General features: G+C 42.9%; 1 protein-coding gene across 1 annotated transcript in view; it reads left to right on the top strand.

The window, feature by feature from the left end:
* Positions 1 to 22,255, top strand: part of Nckap5 (NCK associated protein 5) — a gene marked incomplete at its 5' end in the record, with an annotated part of 602,587 nt that overhangs the window by 369,820 nt on the left and 210,512 nt on the right. Inside the window, one exon of the mRNA XM_052201054.1 lies at positions 10,355 to 10,423. Coding sequence (XP_052057014.1) covers positions 10,355 to 10,423 — 69 coding nt within the window. The remainder of the gene's footprint in view (positions 1 to 10,354; positions 10,424 to 22,255) is intronic.

The raw sequence follows: 22,255 nt of genomic DNA, 5'->3' as shown, positions 1-22,255 counted from the left end.
CCTTTTTCAGAGGTCTTTAGTGTTAGTTATTCCTCCCTTTTACCCCTCGTCTTCCTTCATCTTCATTATTAAGACATAAACATAAACTCTCCCTGAACCTGGATTTAGCTAATTTTGCCTAATCTGACTGTCCAAGAATCCACAGAGATCCATTTGTCTCCACATCTTCAGTAATAGGATTACTGAAGCGTACACCACTACAACAGGCTCTTTATATGGGTTTTAGGGATCAAACTGGGTCATTGTGCTTAGACAACAAGTACTTTAACAACTATTCTATCCACATAGTCAACCAGATACTTGGTAATTGTAGCTGGAAAAGACTTGAAACATGGTAGTGGTCTCAAGTGACTAGAAAATGACCTAGGCTATAGCTCAGTAGTAAAGCACTTGGCTACCATGCACAAGGTCCTTCATTTCATCCTCAGCACCAAAAATTTGGAGCATCTTCTATTTGGTTTATCAAAAATTACTGATTGTCAATTATATACTGAGTAAGGTCTTGTGAAGTTTTCTATTCTTCCTTATGTATCCGATACTAATATTGAGCCAATATCAAACAAGTATCTTCTATCTACCAGAACTGACTTCACTATAACATTTTCCCTTTTATATGAACTAGGAGTCTTTGTGGGGGTACACTCACCTTTACCATCTATAAATGGCAAAATTTCTCACCTTTCTAATACCTCCCAGCTTGTACCCATTGGGGTGGCTGCTATTCTGGCTAGAAATGTGTTTCAAGAGCACCGGGAGCATGACATGCAGCCATAGAACTGATCAAAGTACAGATGAAGGATCTGTCGTCAGACTCTGAGGCTCTCCCAGGCATTAATCCCCCTAGACCATCACCTCTTCAGACTTGCTTTCTCCTCTGACATCACGCTAATAACTATACAACTATAGGGTTATTCCCAGCTGACAGCTTCTGCAGAAGAATGAGTGTGAGTGGACATTTAGGAGAGTGAATTAGGAAGGACCATCAGCATATAGCATATGTTCAAAGTTACGTTTTTCTGGGGATAGCCGGGAATTACATACAGAATTTATATAGGTCTTTGAGTCTTCTAAGATGTAAATAAAAGGAGAAAGAAATAGAGAAAGAAAACTATGAACAATTATAAGAAAAGACCTAAAGCCAAAACACAGTTAAGTGACTTGGGCAATGGCACCCAATCATCAATAGCTGGGCTGTAACCATGTGTTCCTGGCTACTTTAATTCCACACATCAAACATGGAAAATGTGTTTAAGCTACTAATATGCCACTGAAAAGCTTGTTCTCTTAGCAAACTGTTCTTAACTGAGACATCATTTGTATATAACTCTTCAATAAACATTACTGGATAAGTACATGGTATGCATCTTGATTCAGTATAATCTTGGTAAATTGTGTGTAATTCAAAATGATGAATCATTAATAGATTGATGGCTGCCAGGTATCAAACACCACCTACTTGTTTGCTGTTGCAACTACACAGAGCTGTACATCGCAGTATTTATTCTTCTTTGCTCTAACTCTCAGTGGGGAATCCTGTCACGATTCCCTTCAACCCTCAACCCTATCATCTAAGGGTCCAAAGTGTTCCAAAATACCTGCCAGGTTCCACCCACTCACCACACAAAGTCACCAGGGAAGTGTTCAAAGCTAGAGTGAAGGAGAGGGATTAGCATGCTATATGCAGGTATTAACTCTCCTCATTCCCAGGGGTTCACAGAACCACCCCTACTGCCTGCAAGCTCTATGTAGAGAAGCTGGCATCACCCACTCCATTTAGCTCTTAGACATATAAACCCAAAGTGTGGTTTCTGACAAAAAAAAAAAAAAAAAAAAAAAAAAAAAAAAAAAAAAAAAAAAAAAAACAGGTCTCATCAAAGTCAAACATTTGAAAGTATAGGTTAATGAAATGGTTGTTGTCTGGCTTGCAGTAGTTCTAATTTCATTAGAACCATCTGGTGGAAAGAAACCCAATGAACCTTTCTGAACCTCCGATGGCTCATATAATAAATGGGGACATCAGTTACCCCACTTGTAGATTGTTGGGAGTATCAAGAGAGAAAGTGTATTGGCCACTGCTGAGCACAGAGAATGGGGAAAGCATGCCATTAGTGTTTGTCACCTGTCGCTAGCACCACCACCATCATTTCCTGTAGGTCCTGTGGGGCCCCTACAGCTGTTCCCATGGCCCTGGCTGCAGTGAGACCCACCTTCCCAGATGTGGGCCTGACATCTGATGGAAGTTACTGTTAATGTTTCCAATACCTAAAACTGAACTCATGACTACTTCCTCCAAATTTCATTTGGAGGTGTGTGACAACAATTCCTCTCCTATGGCCTCATCATAGTTACGTGTTTATTGTTGTTTTTGATCCCAGTGATAAAAATTTTTGGATGGCCAAAGACAGGCCAACCCAGAGGATTTTAGTGGGAGGCGGGGGGGGGGGGGGGGGGGGAGGGGGGGGGAAGGCGTTCATTTCAGCTAAACACTTGGAGACACCTTCCCTCCCCCTGCCATGGCATTCCCCCTGTTGAGCAATGTTCTTGCAAGAAGCTAGAAAATGCTGCTCTTCTAGTCAACCCTTGGCTACTGCTGCTTGCTCCTGTTAGAGGCAGACAAGATGGGGAGCTGAGCTGAGGGCAGGCCTGAGCCATATCATCAGATTAAATCACAAATACTAAGCAGCTTAATCCTTCCTGTTCTGAATGTAAATTCTTAAACCATTGGTCAGTGTTCTTCTCCTTAGGGAACTAAATAGAATAAGTAGCATTCAAAGGAGGAACCCCTAGAAAACTCTAAGCCAATTTCATGAAAACATGTAGTCATTGGAAAGACCAAGGGATGATGTCAGTGCAAGCATCTGAAGGCATTGTGTGAGCACTGGCACCCCACATATGTTCAGATCTCCTCTTCTCTATAAGAAAGGACACCGTAAGAAACAAAACAATATATTTTTTCCTTAAGAAAATCTACAGCTTTTTATTCTTCCTATGCTCTCGATTTCTACAAGGATTTACTCACCTTCAATGAGACTCAGAATGTCAACTTCGTGCCATTCTTGTTTCTTAGCCCTGCTCGTCCAAGTAGCATCTAAGTGCTGATGGGTCTGTTGTGATGTCTCTCATGCCGTTTGACTCTCCTCAGCTCTGTTATTTGATTTCAGGGATGCTGTGGCTTTGATAAGAATACAATAATCAAAATTTTAAATTCCCCGATTGTCTCTTCCAGTCCGTGTGTGTGTGTATGTGTGTGTGTGTGTGTGTGTATGTTTGTGTGTGTATGTGTGTGTATGTGTGTGTATATATTTGTGTGAGTGTGTGTGAGTATGTGTGTGTGTATGTTTGTGTGAGTGTGTGTGTGTGTGTGTGTGTGTGTGTTTGTTACTAGAGTAAATTCCTAAAGATGCTCATTTGATTATGTAGCTATGACAATGTCTGGCTTCATCCATCTTCATCCCTAAAAGTCTCTCTTTTGCACCTACACACTCTATTGTAGTGGTACTGGCCTGTTCAAGTATACCAATGCCCTTCCAGAACATTCCCTGTTTTTTTTTCCTTTAATTTGAAATGGAGTAGGCTATAAGCATGTATTCCTTTCTGCTTCTTAGATTTAAATTTCTTCCTTCCTTCCTTCCTTCCTTCCATCCATCCTTCCTTTCTTCCTTAGTTTATTTCTATGAGATATGTATGTGTAAGAATGGGTAAGGGTGGGTACAGAACATGCCATATCATGCATGGATATAGCATTCAAAGGGCAACATTTTATACTGGTTCTCTCCCTTCATCATGTAGGTTCCAGGAATTAAACTTACTTCAACAGGCTTGATGGCAAGTTCGTGTATTCACTGAACGATGGTTCTAGTCTGCTTTCCATTTCTGTCATCAAAACCAGGACCAATAGCAACTTCGTAGAGGACAGGGTTTATAGTTCAGGTTATAAGTAAGCATCCGTTATTGAAAGAAAAGAAGATAGGGCAACAATAACTCAAGTTAGGAGCTTGAGTTATTGTTACCATGGAGAATGCATCTCACTGGCTTGCTCCTGCTAGCTCCTGCTCACCCAACTTTTTTACACAGCCTGGGACCACCTGTCTAAGAGGTGGGACTGCCCACAATATTCTGGGCCCTCCTTCATTAATTAACAATCAAAAAATAGCCCCACATATTGGACCCAGGAAATTCTTAAGCTGAGACACCCTCTTCCCAGTGAGTTTAGTTAGTGTTGAGCTGACACTAATAACTAGCCAGTAGAACCATCAGGTTATCCCCATCCTAGGATTTCTTAGTGAGTGTATGTCCCTATAGAAAGGTACACAAAATGTAAATTTACAGTCAAAATGGTAGAGGGAAAAAAAGATATGTGCCACTACATCAGCAAATGAAACAGAGTGACCCCCAAACTCCATGGGCTCATTTCTTACTCCAGATTCCTTTTGAGCCATTAGATGTAATTATTAACACATCGGGGAGAACTCACCCAGGAAGAAAATACACTCACAGCTTGTGTTGTGCTGTATGCTTATTTGTTTGTTTGTTTTTAAAGAAATTTACTGTCCATGAATTGTTGTCATCTGATTGAAAGGAAGAGCCTGTGCCTGGCCCTGGGACAGCACCTGTTGGATGGGTGACTCTCTCCATAGATGACTGCTTCATAGCTACACTTTAGGGAGAACTGTGAGCTCTGTAATGTTCTTTCCTTCCACCTTATAAGATGTGGGAATGTGATCACAAGGAAGTCCTGGGGCTTATAAGAGGGCTTGATAGGATTTGAAGGTGAAATGAAATACTTTGTCTCTCTCAGATGATCCCCCTCAGTTTAGGAAAGCAGCTCAGTTCCTAGCATCTGAAATGCTATGATTAAAGACTGACTTCCTGTCTCTTCATATGCACATCTGCTTAGGACATCATGCATTTGCATCGGAATGAATAAAAATGCAATCCTGAGTACTTTGAAAGTAAGCAGTGAGGTGTCCAACCTTTTAACATCTACAAGTTTGCAAAGAAGAACCAAACTCTTAGTTAGAAAACAAAACAATACCCCCCCCCCCAAAAAAACAACAAAAACAAATAATCAGAACGAGGCTGGATGTCTCAGTAGTTAAGAATGTTGGGGTTTTGTCTAAGCTCCACCCCACACCTACCTGGCAATAGCCAGGTATGCCCCGCCCCAGAGATCTGGCCCACTATAAGAGGGGCTACTTGCTCCTCCTCTCCCTCTTTGCTCTCCACTCTCCCACACTCTCTCACCTCTCTGCCCCTCTTTTGCCAGGTAGGTGTGGGGTGGAGCTTAGACAAAACCCCAACAAAGAGCACATGCTGCTTTTGCAGAAGAACTGAGTTTGAGTCCCAATACCCACATCTGTTAGCTCACAATTGCCAGTAGCTCTGGCTCTAGGGGATGTCTAGGGACTTGGCCTGCTAAGATGTCTGGCCTCCACCATGCACCTAAATTTATGTGTAGATACACACATTCACACACACACACACACACACACACACACACACACATTAAAAAACAAAAATGAAAAGGAAAAAAAACCCAAGTTTTCCAAAGAAAACTCAAACTTACTTATAGAGATGAGTATAATTTGGAGTCATGAACACACTATCCTGACTGGGAAATCCTCAGTCAGTGATGAAATCTGGCAGAAGTTTTGATCATTATAAAGGAGAAAACTGAACATGAAGATCCACCAGCAACATGATTCTAATTGAGTCCTCTGGGTATCTTGACTTAATAGCATATTTAAAGTGGGACATGACATGTTCTAATTTCTATAATTCTCAGTAATGATGCCTACATTTCCCCTACTTTTCTCTTTATCTTTTCCCAACTCGTCTATATAAATATCCACTGTTTCTTTAAATCACATTTAATTAGAGGATTTTCTGTTTTTTTACACGTTGTCTCCTGTTGGAATTGGGTTAATCCCGAATCTCTAATAAATATGAATGGATTAAAGAGAATCATGAGTTCAAGATCATTTTAGCATCCTGGGTTTAATTGTTAAAATTTTCACTGTCTCCTGGGATGTGTGGGATTACATCAATTAAATCATGTCTCTGTAACTGAGCTCGGTGGCCATAAATGTGACTGTGTTTGCTTGCACCCTCTCTGTATTTAATTTGGTGGGCTGTAATGCATTGTCAGAACAGCAAATGTGAGGCAGGTAACCTAAACTGTAATGATGGTAATTATCTGAATGGATCGATCATTGTGTTATTGCAACCTGATGTGGGAAGAGGTGAGATGCAGGCATCCCATATAAATTCTCATTTTCCATTTTATTTCCTTGCACGCTTTCCCCCAAGATATCTAAAGTGAAACAGTATAAACTGGCCACCACAGTCGTCTCCACTTTCTTTTCCAGTCTCCTTTATTATGTCAGCAGACCCCATCCTAAACACCCTTTATCCCAAGAACAGAGTCATCTTACAGAATTGGAGTTCCAGCTCTTACCCTTGTAGTTCCTGATACCTTAGGCTCTGAAGTTCATGTTTTAGTTCAGTGATTTGTGTGCATGTGTGTGTGTGTGTGTGTGTGTGTCCACCAGTTGTGTGTGAAAATGCCTTTCCATATTTCAGCTTCAGGTATCATGCCTCATGTAAGTCCACTTTGGTTTCAATATAAGATCTCTTACTGGCCTGCAACTGTCTGAGTAGGCTGGGCTGGCTACCCGACTAAGGATGCCCTGTCTGTGCATCCTTAGATTGGGAATACAGACACAGGCCACAGTGGTCAACTTTCATACATTAGTTTTCTGGATTGAACTTGGGTTCTTGAGTGTATGAAACAAGCACTTTATAGACTAAGTTACCTTTCCCATATTTGTTCCTTAAAGAACTATAGAGCCACAAAGTGAAATAAAGGTTGTATAACCTAGCATCATCTAAATATCTACAACAGAACCAAACTACACTATCCTCCTGTGTGGGCTGGGGGCAAGAACTAAGTGATTGCATTCGCTATTCCTGGTGCAGGTTCAACAAAACAGAAGTGAAGCAAACCTGCAAGGAAAGAGCAGTAGATTGGGCAAAGTTTCCATTTTCATATAGTCAGTTAATGGTTGCCTGGAGAGGAAGGGTCTTGTTTCTTTATTTGGGAATGGCTACTGGTACGTTCATGCCCGAGGAGATGACCTCATGTCCATGCACTATCTGCAATACTTGTTAGACATGGAAAGTAATGAAAAAGACTTGAAGTTGAGAAAAAGATACATTAGGGGATACAGAAAGGATTGGAGAGCTAGAACCAGGTTGGGTATAATCAAAATAATGGTAGATAATTTCCCTAGCTGCTTGGACCCCTGGGTTTAATACCAAAGGTTCAGTTGTTGCCAAAAAGAGGGTATGGGGATAAGGAGGAGAAAGACAGAGTTGTGTATTTGAAATCTTCAAGAACAAATTGATTACTACTACTACTACTACTACTACTACTAATAATAATAATAATAATAATAATAAAGAGAAATGAAATCATATGATTCTCACACCTTTCTCATTGTGGAAACCAACAGAACTCAGTTTCAAGTTACTATAAGTGGAAAGTGACCATTAGTATCCCACAGAAGCGTTGTCACAGCCTATGGCCAGGGATGAAGGCAGAGGAAGGCCTGGTAGAAAAATCACATCCAGCAAGAGAAAGCCCAGAGTCCCAGCATGAGCCCTGGGCAAGGTGTGAACAGAGTTCCTGTGCTGGGTGAGAGGCAGGGCACAAAAGACCTGATCCCTGCTGCTTCCTCAGAAAGATGACACATACAAGGAAAGGGAGACAAAGAGGGGGTGCAGTGTAGAGATGGTGTAAAGAGGAAAGCGGGAAGGGGATTAGAAATAATGGGGAATATAGGACCAACCCCCACCAATCATCAGCCAATAAAAGAACCGAAACAAGGGCAGAGTGAGGTACAAGAGTCCTTGGAGGGAAGGGAAATGGCCCCGTCAATAAAATACCCAGCATGCATTCACAGAGCTTGATTCGAGTTCCCAGCTCCCACAAAGAAACTTCTGGCATGGCTGCAGGTTACCTGCAGGTTACCCAGCACTGGGGAGGAAGAACAGAAGGATCCTGTGGCTTGGTGACAAGGCAGCCTGGGTGAATTAATGAGCTGTAGATTTATTGATAGCCCCTATCTCAAAATAGTAAAGTGGAGAAAGAAGGACTGAGAAGACAGCCTGACATCAACCTCTAGCCTCCAGATGCACGGGCACACATGCGAAGGCACACAAGCCGTTGATCAAAGGCACACATGTGAAGGCACACAGGCCCCCCAACAAAGGGGCTCATGTGAAAGTGCCCGGGCACTCCATCAAAGGCGCATAAGTGACGGGGCACGGGCAAGCACTCAGCCAAGCTGGCAGTCAGACCAAGGATCCTGAGTGCAGGTAAGGTGAGAGATTGCATCTGGCATACCGGTGAGAGTGATATGGACGGTCATGCCTAAATGTGTAAAGATGCGAGGGGACAACAGATGCTGCTTTAAAGAAAGGAAAGAAAGATTGGAGAGAGCAAACTGCTAAGAATTCTACAAAAGCTTTGAACAGAAAGGGAGTGTTGAAGAAGGGATTGTCACCACCATGCCTCTCAGTATACCTTTGACTTCTGTAATCAAGCTAATATGTAACATATTCAGGACAATAAAATGAAATCAGAAAGAGAGGAAATTAAATTCGAACACTGCCAGAAACAAATGAGTTGCCTAACAGCCCCTGGATGGGAGAGCAGAGGACTGACCTGGTCACCTGTGAACAGAGAATTTTGATTAGTACCTTCGCCCAGAAAAAGAGCATATTGTCACCTCTCCCTAGCAGGGATTTTCCTGGGGTAACAGTTTTCTGTGCACTGTGGGGGTGGAACAAGCCAGTAAATTCCAGCTGTGGGAGCCCAGGTCTCACTGTGGGAGCTGGATGCTAGAGATAGGAAATGCAAATGGTGAGGAGGAAAATGGAGGGGATGAAGAGGAAAGGAATATAAGGAAAAGAGTTGAATGGCCGAGAAAGGCAAGAAGGAAGGGAGGGGGAGGGGAGGAAGTCACAAGCACACAAACAGGAGGTATCCAGATCAAGGGTACAAGAATTATGGATTATAAAAACTCATTCTAAAGGGTGTCATCAGTCCAAGGCTGAAACTGAAATAAGGAGTGTGGATCACCGTACCATAGCGTGCAAATGTATTTCAGGAGATCGATAACCAGCCTGAGGTTGTGCACCAGAGCACACTAACTCACACAAGGGACAAATGGTGTCTTGTCTGTAACCTGCCCTCATGATACAGGACAGAAGTGAGAAGGAAAGAGAGTGATGGAGCAGATGTGGCTAAATGTTGACTATTATTATGTGAGGGAATTTATGCGGAAAGTCCACACAGCTTTTGCAATTGTGTGTGTGTGTGTGTGTATGTGTGTCTATGTGTCTGTGTGTGTGTGTGTGTGTGTGTGTGTGTGTGTGTGTGTGTTACCAAACAGAGCCTTCCTGAACCAGAGACTATAAAGGAAGCACACTAACCTGTATACCATCTCAAAGCCTACTGCGCTCCACAAACTGATTAAGGGTACTCCTTCCAGGGCTGAGGAGATGGCTCAGTCAGTATAGTGTTTTGTTTGTTTGTTTGTTTGTTTGTTTTGTCCAAATGTAAGGACCTGAATTCCATCCCCATAGCCCACCTATGTAAAAAGTCAGACTTGGTGCCTTGCTGCCTTAGCACCCCCACCACAATAAACTTTACCTGAACTATGAACAAGAAACACACACGCATATGCACATGTGCACATCTTTTCTCCCTGAAGTTTGTTGATCTGTTTTTATTACAGCAGTGAAAGAGACTGATATCATATCAAGACTCCTATGCCCAATTCTTTGAGGAGTCAGGTAGAGAGAGATGCACATGACCACTCAAGGTGTATGTTCGAGTCATTGTCTGGCCCCAAGAGTAACACCTGGACTTTCAAGTTGAAAGCATTGCCTAAGATTCATTTTTGTGGCCTCAACAAGTATTAGGCTTCGAGTCTATGCCAAGTCTTAATGTAGTAGATTTAGGCATTTCTTACGTTTTCATGGCCTAAGATAAATACTAGCATTCTTCTGGGGAACAGTCATGCATAGAGCATGATTTGATTTTCGACTTGTTCGGAATATAAAGTTCCTATTTCTTAGAATCATAATGTATGCTTGTGAGTGAGCCTTTAAGACAGGAGTCATCCCTCTGATTCTTCTAATAGTACTTAGAGCAAACCTGTCAAAGGTACTTCTAAGAGATTACCCCAGGTCCTGGGGAGGTATATTTAGCAACCATATTGAATGAGTTGTCACATAACACAACGTTTCATTGATTTATGGGTGTTATTTCTGTCTCTTACTGCAGGCGGAGAATTCAGCACTGGCGCTGGAAAATGAGAATCAGAGAGAACAGTATGAGAGATGTCTTGATGAGGTAAGGCTGGGGGAGAGGACAGAAGAGAGGCCGGGCTTGGTAAGGATCTTGATCAGGTCCAAGGGCATGTGAATCCCATGTGAATCCCATGCTGCACAGAATGGTAATGTTTTCCCCCAACAAAAGGAAATTATAAACAGATGTCCACTGAGAAATATTAGTTTATTAGCCTCCCCTCACCCATAAATGCACCCTCTACATACTGCTTTTATCTCACCTCTCTCCCTTCCTATCTCTTTCCTCTCTGCTCTCTGCTCTCTCCCCTTTCTCCTTTCTCTCCTCTCCTCTTTTCTGTCTCCTTATCTCTTCTTCCCCTCCTTCCCTTCAACCCTCTGTCTGACTTTCATCTCTCTCCTGTATGAAAATTCCTCTATGTGTATCTCCTCCTCTCTCTCTCCCTTTTCCTTCCCTTTGCTGCCCCTACTCTGTTCTCTCTCTCTCTCTCTCTCTCTCTCTCTCTCTCTCTCTCCCCTCCCTCCCTCCCTCCCTCCCTCCCTCCCTCCTTCCCTCCCTCCCTCTCTCTTTCCCTCCCTCCTTCCCTCCCTCCCTCTCTCTTTCCCTCCCTCTCCCTTCCCTGCCCTTCCTCCATAATTTTCATAAGGCATCTGTGGTCCCTTTGTGTTCTTCCATCCTTGCACATACTTAGAGTATGATTCACTGTTTGATCAGCTCCTTCTAATCAAGAAGCATCATCCTTGGCCCTGAATGAGAAAGGGCCACACCCACACGTGAGCACACTTCATGTAAAATTGAATGAGTTCTCCGGGAAGTGAATTGTTGATAGAGTGGGTGGAGGAGAGGCAGCATTCACAGTTAGCAGCCTGAGAGGGAAATCATCACATTGAGCACAAGCTAAAAGGTAAAGGGGAAGTCAGGAAGAAAATTTGAGCGCAATAGAAGACAGAACCACAGGCATGAAGAAACGCAATAAATATTACCTGATAATGATGGTGAGGTGAGGACAAAAATGGTGGGTGCTTAGAGAGTCTCTGGGTGGGGTTAGGGGTGAGGCTGGAACTGAAGCCTGCTCAGAGTGCTCCACCTCCTCAGTGCCTCTTTACCCTGTTAGGCCTAGGGGCCAGTCACACTGCTGTTTATCTTCGAAATGGACCATTGGCCACATGGAGTCTCCTTAGGGACTCTACTATGATGGGAGCCATTATTTAAATGAATGACTTCTTTACACATCAGCCCAGTGTGTTAAAACTCTCACACATTCTGTGAGATTCTGTTGGAGGATTAGTAGAGTGTAGCTGAACAGATTTTAGATAATCACATGCTGTCTTTCTATTATTTTATTTGTAGTATAATCAATATACTTTCTGTTTTGGGGTTGTTGTTTTTTTAACCTTGTTATCAGCAAGATACCTGCTTTCCTGTGAGCTCTTTGGTATTCTTACCCTCCCCATCTCATCCATCCTCTCACCTTTGATGCTGTCCTAGAAGTTGATCGCTTGGACCACAGAGTACACAAGTCAGAATCCCAGGTGTAGCCCATCCTATCACCATGTTCCTCTTTTGGTACTTCAGACAGGTATAATCTACCTTCTGAGGATGAGTGTTTTGGCTTTCTAACACTGGTGTTTCCACTAAGCCAGGTTATCTCACACCAGTGCTTCTCTTAGGCCAGGATAGTCCCACACCAGTACTGGATTATCTCATGCAAGTACTTCCTCTATGCTGGGATATCCTATACAAGTTCTTCACAGAGGCTTCCCACACTAGCACTTCCCCTAGGCTGGGATATCCTACATCAATGCTTCTTCTAGGCTAGGGTTTTTCCACACCAGTGATTTTGCACAGACATATGTAGAACTCACTATATAGTCAAGGCTGTGTTCTTCTATCTCCCAAGTGTTGGGATTACAGACATGTGCCACAATCCTGGATTATGTAATGATGGGGAATGGAACCTGTGCCAACTGGGCTGCAGCTTCAGATTCACCCCAGTGGTTGTTAAGGATATGTTGTCTAGCCCCACAATATGAGCCACTTCTGGGAGCTTGTGATAAATGCAGACTCTCAGGCCTCCTCCATAATCCACAGAATCCTGGTATCAACCAGGGTGAAGCCAGCATTTGGGAATTAGCAGGTTCTCTCATTGCTGTCTGTATGCACTGCTAGTGCAGTCTTGGTCTTATAACACTGACCATTCTGGCCCTGGCACTCAGTACTTACATGTTGTTGGAGAAGTCTCCAGATGTCCCTGTAAAATTGCCTAATATTCAGCCTTTCTGCTGTGTAGTATTTCTAGCCAGGTGCATTGCTGGCTCAATCAAATCATGTTCGTGACCCTCTTGGCCTGTCAGGATTCAGAAACTCCAGAATGCAGCTGCAAAGATAGCAGCTCAGTGGACAGAATATGTCGAAGAATCTAGGTTTGAATCTTGGAGCCCAGGTAATATACCAAGCATGGTGGAAGACATGTTGTCCCAGCTTATAAAAAAATTAACAGAGATAGTACTTCAGGAGTGTCACCTGAGGTTAACAACTGACCTCTGCTTGTACCCATAGATATAAACACACCACACACACACACACACACACACACACACACACACACACACATATATATATATATATATATATATATATATATATAGAGAGAGAGAGAGAGAGAGAGAGAGAGAGAGAGCTCAAACTTAAATCAATTGGGAAACTTGTTGACTTAAAAGTCAGCACACACAGACTGGTCTGAGGAGACCCAGTGCAGCTTCCCTCAGCCCTGTTCCCCAGGCCTCTGGTCCAGTCAAAGTCTAGGGCAAGCGAGACCAAATAGATCCAAGGCTATTTAAAGGAACCGTAATCCTCCTGGGTTAAAAGTATCGATGAGCCAAGTTGCACTTTCACCTCTTGCACAGAAATTGCCACGGAGACATGACCTGTGTTCAGAAGTCAAATTCATGGGCTCAAATCACAGAGCCTTGTACTGACCATGGCTCTCCCTAGGGTCACTCTTCATCCAGCACAAAGCTCACAGCATTTCTTTAAAGAAACCAGAATCTGGGCCATGGAGATGGCCATCTGTATGGTGCAAACATGAGGACCTAAGTTCAGATTCCCAGAACCCTTGTAAAAAACTAGGTATAGTGGTGCACATCTCTAATCCCAGTGGTCTTGAGGCAGAGATGGGAGGAGCCTTGAGGCTCACTGGCCAGCCAATTCCAATGGATGGATGGATGAGCTCCAGGTTCAGTGAGGGACCTTATGTTAAGTTGGAGCACTGACTGAGGAAGACACCTCGCGTCTACGTCTGCCTAAGCATGCTCACAAACATACAAGCTCATACAGACACAAGTGCACATAGGCATGCACAAAGAGCCATCTGCCCTCCCCCACCACACACACACACTGTGTTCTGCAAGCCTGTGCTGTATGGGTTTCTCCAGAGTACCTCAGACAAACTAAAATTTTCTCCTTCAAAATCATTTTCTGTGGTTCCACTGACAGCAGGATTTTTGAAGAGAGAGTCCCTCTGTTCCTAATTGCTGGAATTAACAGTTGCCAGCAAGGCGATTTACAACAAAGAGCCACCTCTGAGCAACACAAATGTTTTGTATTCGTGAATACTGGCCTCTGATTACACATGCCTGTTGTTCTGCAACTAATTGCACAGGGTAGACTGTTTCCAAGCTTTGTAAGAGGATGCTCTCCGAGGGGCAGTTCCATGTAGTAATAATGCAAAGTGGAAAATCTTTCCAAGGCTTTCTATACTAATTAGTCCAGCTAACAAGGTAAGGCCTCATGTAAGTTATTTCCTTGCTAGTAAGTTGCATAGAACATACTCAATGGTAAGGCGTGAATTTAAAGTACCCTTGATCCTTTTTGCCCTCGTGCATGTTTTCTGGGAAATAGAAAGCATGCAGAGGTTTGAGCAAACACTGGGGGATCTCAAATTCTGTCTATGCTTTTACTAGAAGAACATCTTTATTAGAAATAGGCAGATATTTTGCATAGATGGATACACACATGCATAAAAAGATACATAGTCTAAGTACCCTTCCTTGGGGGGTTCATACACACACATGTGCATTGCCTCTACACACATACATAGATGGATAAATATGCCACTTAAATATATGTGCCTCCCACATCAATATATAAATACCTATAGCCCCATATATATATATACACACACATATATATATATATATGTATGTATTTATACATGTATATATATTCATAGATGCATACAGCTACATTACCATGGCTTGGTAGACACACACACACACACACACACACATAAATACACACATCACTTCTCTTGCTTCTTTTGCCTTAGAGCAGAAAGACAACACCAAGGATTACCCTCTTGCTTTAAGAGAATATGGAAGTTTTCAAGGTTGCTTCTATACTATCTTAGTCTAAATATTTGACATGAAGGCTACTAGCAAGTGGTGAATTACTATTTGTTCATGGCATTGCCTTAGCCACAATTCCTTCCAGACCAACTGTTCCACATACAGAGGTACAGTGTGTGTATAAAATACCTGTCATAGCATCCCTTGAACTGCTGCATCGCCTTCAGATGGATTCACTGGTATCTGACAAACCTGTACTGAATGTCACCTCCCTCATATGGGCTCTGAGAGCTCATCAAAATGTTAGACAGGCAGAAGCGAGGAGGTGAGAGGGTCATGGAGTCTGGGTTAGAAAAACAGCTAGGGCAATGGGAACTTCAGGAGTGGGTGGTAGTCAGCAATGGAGAGGGGCAGTGAGGCAGAACAGCAGTAAAGAAAAACATGTGTGTGTGTGTGTGTGTGTGTGTGTGTGAGAGAGAGAGAGAGAGAGAGAGAGAGAGAGAGAGAGAGAGAGAGAGAGAAACAGAGAGACAGAGAGAGACAGAGTCAGAGACAGAGTCAGTGTCAGAGTCAGAGACATACAGAGAGACAGAGACAGAGGGGGTGGCCAGAGGGGATGCTACTGTCTTTGCCAATTGACTTCTACCTTGTTTTTGAGAGCAAGTCTCTCTCTGAGTCTGGAGTTCACAGGTCATGTCCCACTGGTTACCAAGCCCCTCCTCCCTGGGATGGAAAGGACAGATGTGTACTGTCACACTCTGTTTTTTAGGTGGGTGCTGGGGCTCAAACCCAGGTCTCTCTGCTTGCATGCAAGTGCTTACTCACAGAGTCATCTGCCCAGCCTCCTATGTAGGGATCTTTAAATATGCTGCTGGCTGTGATACATCTTGTTCCAGATCTGGTTGGACTCTACTCTGGCATGGAGCCTGAGCACTCACATTTCTAAGATCCTCAGAGAATTGTGTTATTCACCCAAGGTTAAGAACTGCTCTAGGGAGGGCTTCTGAGTGCTATGGCCACGCCATGCATTTACAAAGGGTGCCTAAGGAGATGACTCACCAGGAACAAGCCTGCATACAGGGACATGCTCACATGGATAGTTTGACATTATTTCTGTGTTAATAAAATCTACAAACTTGGAATTATTGTGACCATACCTGTAATCTCAGTGCTTAAGAGGTAGAATCAGGAGGCTTAAGAGTTCACAGTTACCTTTGGCTATATCCTGAGTTCCAGGCCAGCCTAGGCTATGTGAGACATGGTCTTTCAAAGAGAAAAATGTCTCTTTCTCTCCAATCTGGGTGCTGTGTGCCTGGGTTGGACGTAGAAATCTTTACTGGGACTCCTTCAGGCACATCTCATATCAGAGGTCTACATCATCTTTAAGATCTCTGTCGCGGTGATGCAAGAGGAACACAACCTGCTCCTGGATTTCACAGCCTTTGGTGCTCAGTTGAGCACAAGCCTGACTCCTCTGGTCAATGCTTCCATTCTGTTTGCCCTTACTACTCCGAGGCTCAGTATAATTCTTATAATTCTCAGCCCACATAAAGTGTTTAATGCATGTTTGTTAAATGACTAAATGAATGGATGGAGAGGGAACAGCAGGAAATTAATTTCCAAATTGTTTTCTTGCAATCCCACATATGCATTTAGACTAATGCCTTCCGTTATCTCCTCAGAGGAGGTAAACAGGCATTTATTAGGCACCATCCCTAAACACAATCCAAAGGATAAATACTCGGAATGAAATAAGTAGACATACTTAAAGACCAAATTGAATTTGAAGAGGCCATATGGACTCTGGCTAGGGAAGACTCAGGGTTCAAACATTGTCACAGCTGCTCTGTCTTAGAGTATAGTGAGTGTGTGTGGAGCTCTCTCATTTTACCTGATAATACTCTTACAGAAAAGAAATGAAAATGAATGTCAGGTAAGGCTGAATCTCATTGGGTAGCGTGCTTTCATAGCATGCACACAGTTCTGCTCCCAGCACATCATGTTGCTGGGTGCACACCTGAATCTCCACACCCCAGAATCAAGGTCAACTTTGGCTACATAGAGACTGTGAGGTCAACTTGGGCTACATGAGACCGGGTCTCAAAATTCAGGCCTCAGAAACAAAGGGAAGAGTGTGCTTTGTGACTGACTTATGCATTCATGTCATGAGTGCATGTACATACACATACACGCACACATACACACACACACACACACACACACACACACACACACACACACACGCACACGCACACATGCCTCATCCCCTCATGCTTTTACAGATAGAATCCATTTTCTTCACTCTGATATAACTAACATAAGTGGCCTGTCCCCTGAGCTTCCCCTCCTGGCTGCCATTTATCATTGATGGAATGACTGCTGTACATTTGACCCTGCTTCTCTGACTATCTAGTCACTTCACACTTTTCTCACAACCTCAGATAGTTCCCACATTTTATGAGTGAAGAAAGCCACTGTCTTCATCATTCACCACACATTAGCTTATGACAGCAGCACAACCTGTCTGTGGACCTAAGTATACGAGCATGTGTGTGCACGTGTGGGGTGTGTGTGTGGGCGCGCGCGCGCGCCTGTGTATAGAAGCAAAAGTACAACCTCACCTGTCATTCCTCAGGTGTTTTCCACATAGTTTTTTGTTTTGTTTTGTTTTGTTTTGAGATAGAATCTTTCACTGCCTAGAACTCACCAAGTATGCTAGGCTAGCTCACCAGATAGCCCCAGGGATAGCCTATCTCTACTTCCCTGTTGCTGAGCTTACATGTGCGAACATACTTGGCTTCTCTCCATTTTTAGTGTGTCTCTCTATATGATGTGGTGTATACATATACATATATACATATGAATGAGAGATTTCATGTTGTAGCACATATGAGTATGAATACATGCATGATCCCAAGGATGACGTTGGAATCATCCTCAGTTGTTCATCCTTCTTAATCATTGAATCAGAGTCTCTCAATCAAAACCATAGGTCACCAGTATGCCTAGAGTCTCCATAGCCAGCTTGCTATTGGGACCCCTTCTCTCCAACAGATGAGTCTGGGATTACCAATGGGTTACCATGCCCACCTGTCATTTGCATGGGCTTCTGGGTATCCACACTTGGTCCTCATATTTGCATACATTTTTTTCTTTTTTGCTTCACTTCAACCTCTGTATCATATCCCTAGCCCCATGCCTAGCTTTTAAAAAGTGGGTTCTGAGGATAGAACTCAGGTCTTCATCCTTACAAGACAGACTTGATGGACTGACATCCATCTCCGCAGCCTCTGCATTCAAGTCTTTCTAGTGGCCATATGCAAATATTCTCTTTCTTGTCCTAAGCTGCTTCTTTATAGTAACCAATGCTCTAGAGAACAGGAAACGCCTCCTATATACATTTTCAAAATCATACTTTCAACTAGATTGTAGTGACATTGTTGAAGTAAGACTTGCTTTGTAAGATGACATCTCCCATCAGAGCCAGAGAGGCTGGCAGTAGACAACAGGGGACTGATCTGACTTTTCAGTTCCCCTCTAAGGACTAGTCTGCAGCTTTAAGCCCTCTACCACAGGGGATCCCTGTGGGCTGGCCAACTAGGCAGGAAATGGCTGAAAGCTCCCTAGCTTGGTCTCTCACAGCCCAGGAGAGGGCTCTTTTGGATTCAAATTACAGAAAGGTCAGCAATCTTACCTTCTCGCTCTGTCTCTGGAAGGCAAAAGCCTAGAGGGAAAAGGATCACTAGCATGAAAACAAACAGGCAGCTGCACTAGTGAGCCTAGCAGTCCCCATGCTGAGGAGGCTGAGACAGCAGCAAGTCTTGCAGTTTATTTGGTGTTTAGTGCAAGGGAGTGCTAAGGCATTCCAGGGTGAAAATATCAATTTTCTGACAGAATTCCCACTGAAGAGGAAAGGAGAAGCTCTGCATTGCCTCCCAGGCCCAGAGCTGGGAGGTCTCCACAGAAAACCTGGGCAAGGTTGTCCCACAAGCCAGTAGCAGAAATGCTGTCAGCTCAACTCCGAGTACCTCAGGTCCCTCTGGCCCAGGCCAGCTGCTGTTCTGCCTTTCTGAGAGAAGCTGACAGGTACCCCTGGTAGTGATTCGTTCTCATTAGCTGGGCATGGCAGGATGTGATTATCTGCTACCAAAGAGCTGAGGGCAGATTTCAAGAGCCTTATGGGTAGAGGCCTGTCCCGAGCATTATCATGTGAGCCTATTAGGGACTGAATATCGCACGTCCCAGGACTAGCTCTGTCAGTGCACCTGGGATGGGTAGGCATGAACATCGCAAGAACCCTAAGAAGTCATCTTTATTGACCTTGGAGAGGGAAGCAGTCTTACCTCCCTTCCACGGAGAACCCCTGAGTCCTTCCAGTGATTCCACCTCTGTGTCAGCGGGTACAGAAATATTGTTCAATTTTCAGGTAAAGCAAACAGTTGTCCAAAGAGCATGCCAGAGGGAATGGTGTTCAATACAGAATCAGTAAGCCCCACCAGGCAAGGAGTTGGATTGCAGAGATATAGCATGTCTCCTCCCGTGGGCTGTTAAGGGTAGGATATTACTCTATGTCCCCCATTAAATCATAGATACAGCCATTTTATGTGACCACTGTTAACACTGAATGGCTTAAGAGAGCAACTGGTTTGGAGGAAGAAAAGAAAATATTGATATTCAGCAGTTTTATGAGCATGTAAATCACATCCAAGTCTTGAGGTTTTTTTTAAGTAAATTATTTATGGTTTGAATTAACTTCTGTGTATTGTTCTCCAAGTCTGCCTACATAGACAGCTCAAGTCTTCTATTTTCCTTCATATGCCAACAGTAAAAGAGGTGATGTATTGTTTGACTTTAAACTCTCAGCTACTTATAAATTGGAATGAATGTTTAAAAACCCCCAAGATTTGGGGGCTGGGAGAGGTCTCAGTCTGTAAAGCATTTTGCTACACAAGCATAACTCAGTTTGAACCCCAGAGCCCACATAAAACACCAGGTGCATTTCTGTGCTTTAACACAGGGCTAGGGGTGGAGGGTGGCAGATTCCTGGCCAGAGTGTGGAGCACAAATCACAGCTCCCCAGCTTTTGTGAGAGACTTCGACTCAAAAACTAAGAGGCACAAACAATGATTGGGGAAACCACCTGAGGCCAGTCACCTGCCTCCAAATGTGTGGCGCATACACAGCCACCCAACCATACACAGCCATACATGTTAGATATGTGTACAAAAGATAGTACTATTTGGTTTCAATGAAAAACCTTCCATGTTTATTTAATGTCAACAAGGTAAATTCAGAAAGGCTTTACTGGGAAAAATACCCTTTGTGCATACACTTTAACTAATACATTATGGATGGTCTTGATTCTAATTATTTACTTCTTGTGGCATAAATGCCTCCTGCCTCAAACTCAGTCGTGTATGTTTTAATTTTCTCTGAGACTTGCTGGTAGCCAACTGTCGTGAAGGATGTGTTGTTTTGTCAATATTGAGTCAAGAAACAATTAAGCCCTATGAAAACATTCACACACAAAATATTCCATGATGAGAGTCAGGCACACAGAGCTGAGCATCCCCCAAAATAAATGTGTTACCCAGTGCAAAAGTAGATGAAAATATGCCCTGAAATCTCTGGCTAAATCTGAGAATTATTCACCATAGTGATAACATAAGGGTACCATGTGACATGTTTAATGGTGTGATTGTAACCACCAGCCTGCTACATTCTTGCTATAGATGGCCACACCCCAGTTGTCCAGCTAATAGGTATATGTTTAGAAATTTCATATTGCCAGGCAGTGGTGCATGCCTTTAATCCCAGTACTTGAGAGGCAGAGGCAGGAGGATTTCTGAGTTCGAGGCCAGCCTGGTCTACAGATTGAGTTCCAGGACAGCCAGGGCTACACAGAGAAATCCTGTCTTGCAAAAATCAAAGAAACAAAAAGAACCTTAGTAATTTTATATTGAATGACTGAAAGAGAAATGGATGCAAACAAGTGTACTTTATAGTCTATAGTATCTAGTTTATTATTTTCATTTATTCTTCTTTTATTTGTGCATGTGTTTCTGTATGAGCATGAGTGTGTGTGTGTGTGTGTGTGTGTGTGTGTGTGTATAGGGGTACTTGACCCTCTGACTACACAAAGAGAACAGAAGAGGATATCAGATATCATTTCTTCTCTAACATGTTCCACCTACTCCTTTGAGACACGGTCTCTCCGTGAGCCAGGATTTTACTCTTTCTACCTTTTCCTGACTAGGCTAGAAGCCATCAAGCACCATCAGTTTTCTCATCTCCACCCACCTCGGAGCTGAGGTTACAGGTGTTTACATACACATCCTAATCCTAATGTGGGTGTTGGGAATTTGAACTTCAGTGCATATGACTGCATAGCAATCCCTCTTAACCACTGAAATATCTCTCTAGGCCATTAGATCTCAACCTTCCTAATGCTGCGACCCTTTAATATAGCTCCTGTTGTGGTAACCCTCAACCATAAAATTATTTTCATTGCTACTTCATAACTGTAATTTTGTTTCTGTTATGAATTGTAATTAAATATCTGTGTTTTCCAATGGCCTTAGGTGTCCCCTGTGAAAGGCTCATTGAACCCCCAAAGGAGTCGTGACCTAAAGGTTGAAAACCACTGCACTAGGTCCTTAACTTTGTTTTCAATGGTTGCCAGATTCAGTTAGATAGGCATTTTTTTTTTTGTAATATGTAGTTTACAAACACATACACACAGTATCATACAAATTATTTTGTATTTACAACATATGTAACTAATTAAGTTCTAAATCTTCATATTGATTTTGAAGACAAGCTGTCCCTCTGTAGTCCAGATTGGGTTTGAAATTGAGATCGGCCACCTCAGCATTATTAACATGGACCACCACACCTTGCCTGCATACTACAATTAATCATAATTAATTTTATCAAGAGTATCCATATGGTACTTAATTTCAAGGTGATACTGAAGGTTAGCAATACATATCCTTTATTTTGTTTTTCAATCGTCAATAAAAATATGATCTTAAAGCATATATTGAGAAATACTGAAGAACTATGTGTAGGGCTTGCCAGATCTTTGAAAACTCAGAGACATGGCTAGGTTCACATGTGTTTTCAGCTTGAGTAACATTACGTGTTTTTCCCTCTAGTAGGCACTGAAATGGGCTGGAATGCCAATGTTGGCTTAGCTTAATTATGATTCTTGTTTTCAGTTGAAGAGGAATCTAGTTTTCTCTGAGGTCCCAAGTTGCTTGATGAAAATTAAAATTCTGTTAAGATATTAGTGATGGCTCAGGCTGGGACTCTCCTGATACTGTGCCTGCCTAGCATGTATAAAGCTCTGGGATCCATCCCAGCATGACATACCATGTGTGGAAGTATGTACCTATAATTCCAGGACAGAAGTTCAAGGTCATTTTTTGCTACATAGGGAGTTCTAGATCAGTGGATATAAATATCATCATTGCCTCATATACAATATAATGCTGAGAATTATGCTTGCTATAAGGTGCAAGAAACTCAG

This window comes from Apodemus sylvaticus, chromosome 12 (genome assembly GCF_947179515.1).
Source record: "Apodemus sylvaticus chromosome 12, mApoSyl1.1, whole genome shotgun sequence".
In the NCBI taxonomy this organism is placed as follows: domain Eukaryota; kingdom Metazoa; phylum Chordata; class Mammalia; order Rodentia; family Muridae; genus Apodemus; species Apodemus sylvaticus.
Note: the sequence above shows the minus strand (reverse complement) of the source record. Positions and strands in the feature narration are given on the sequence as shown.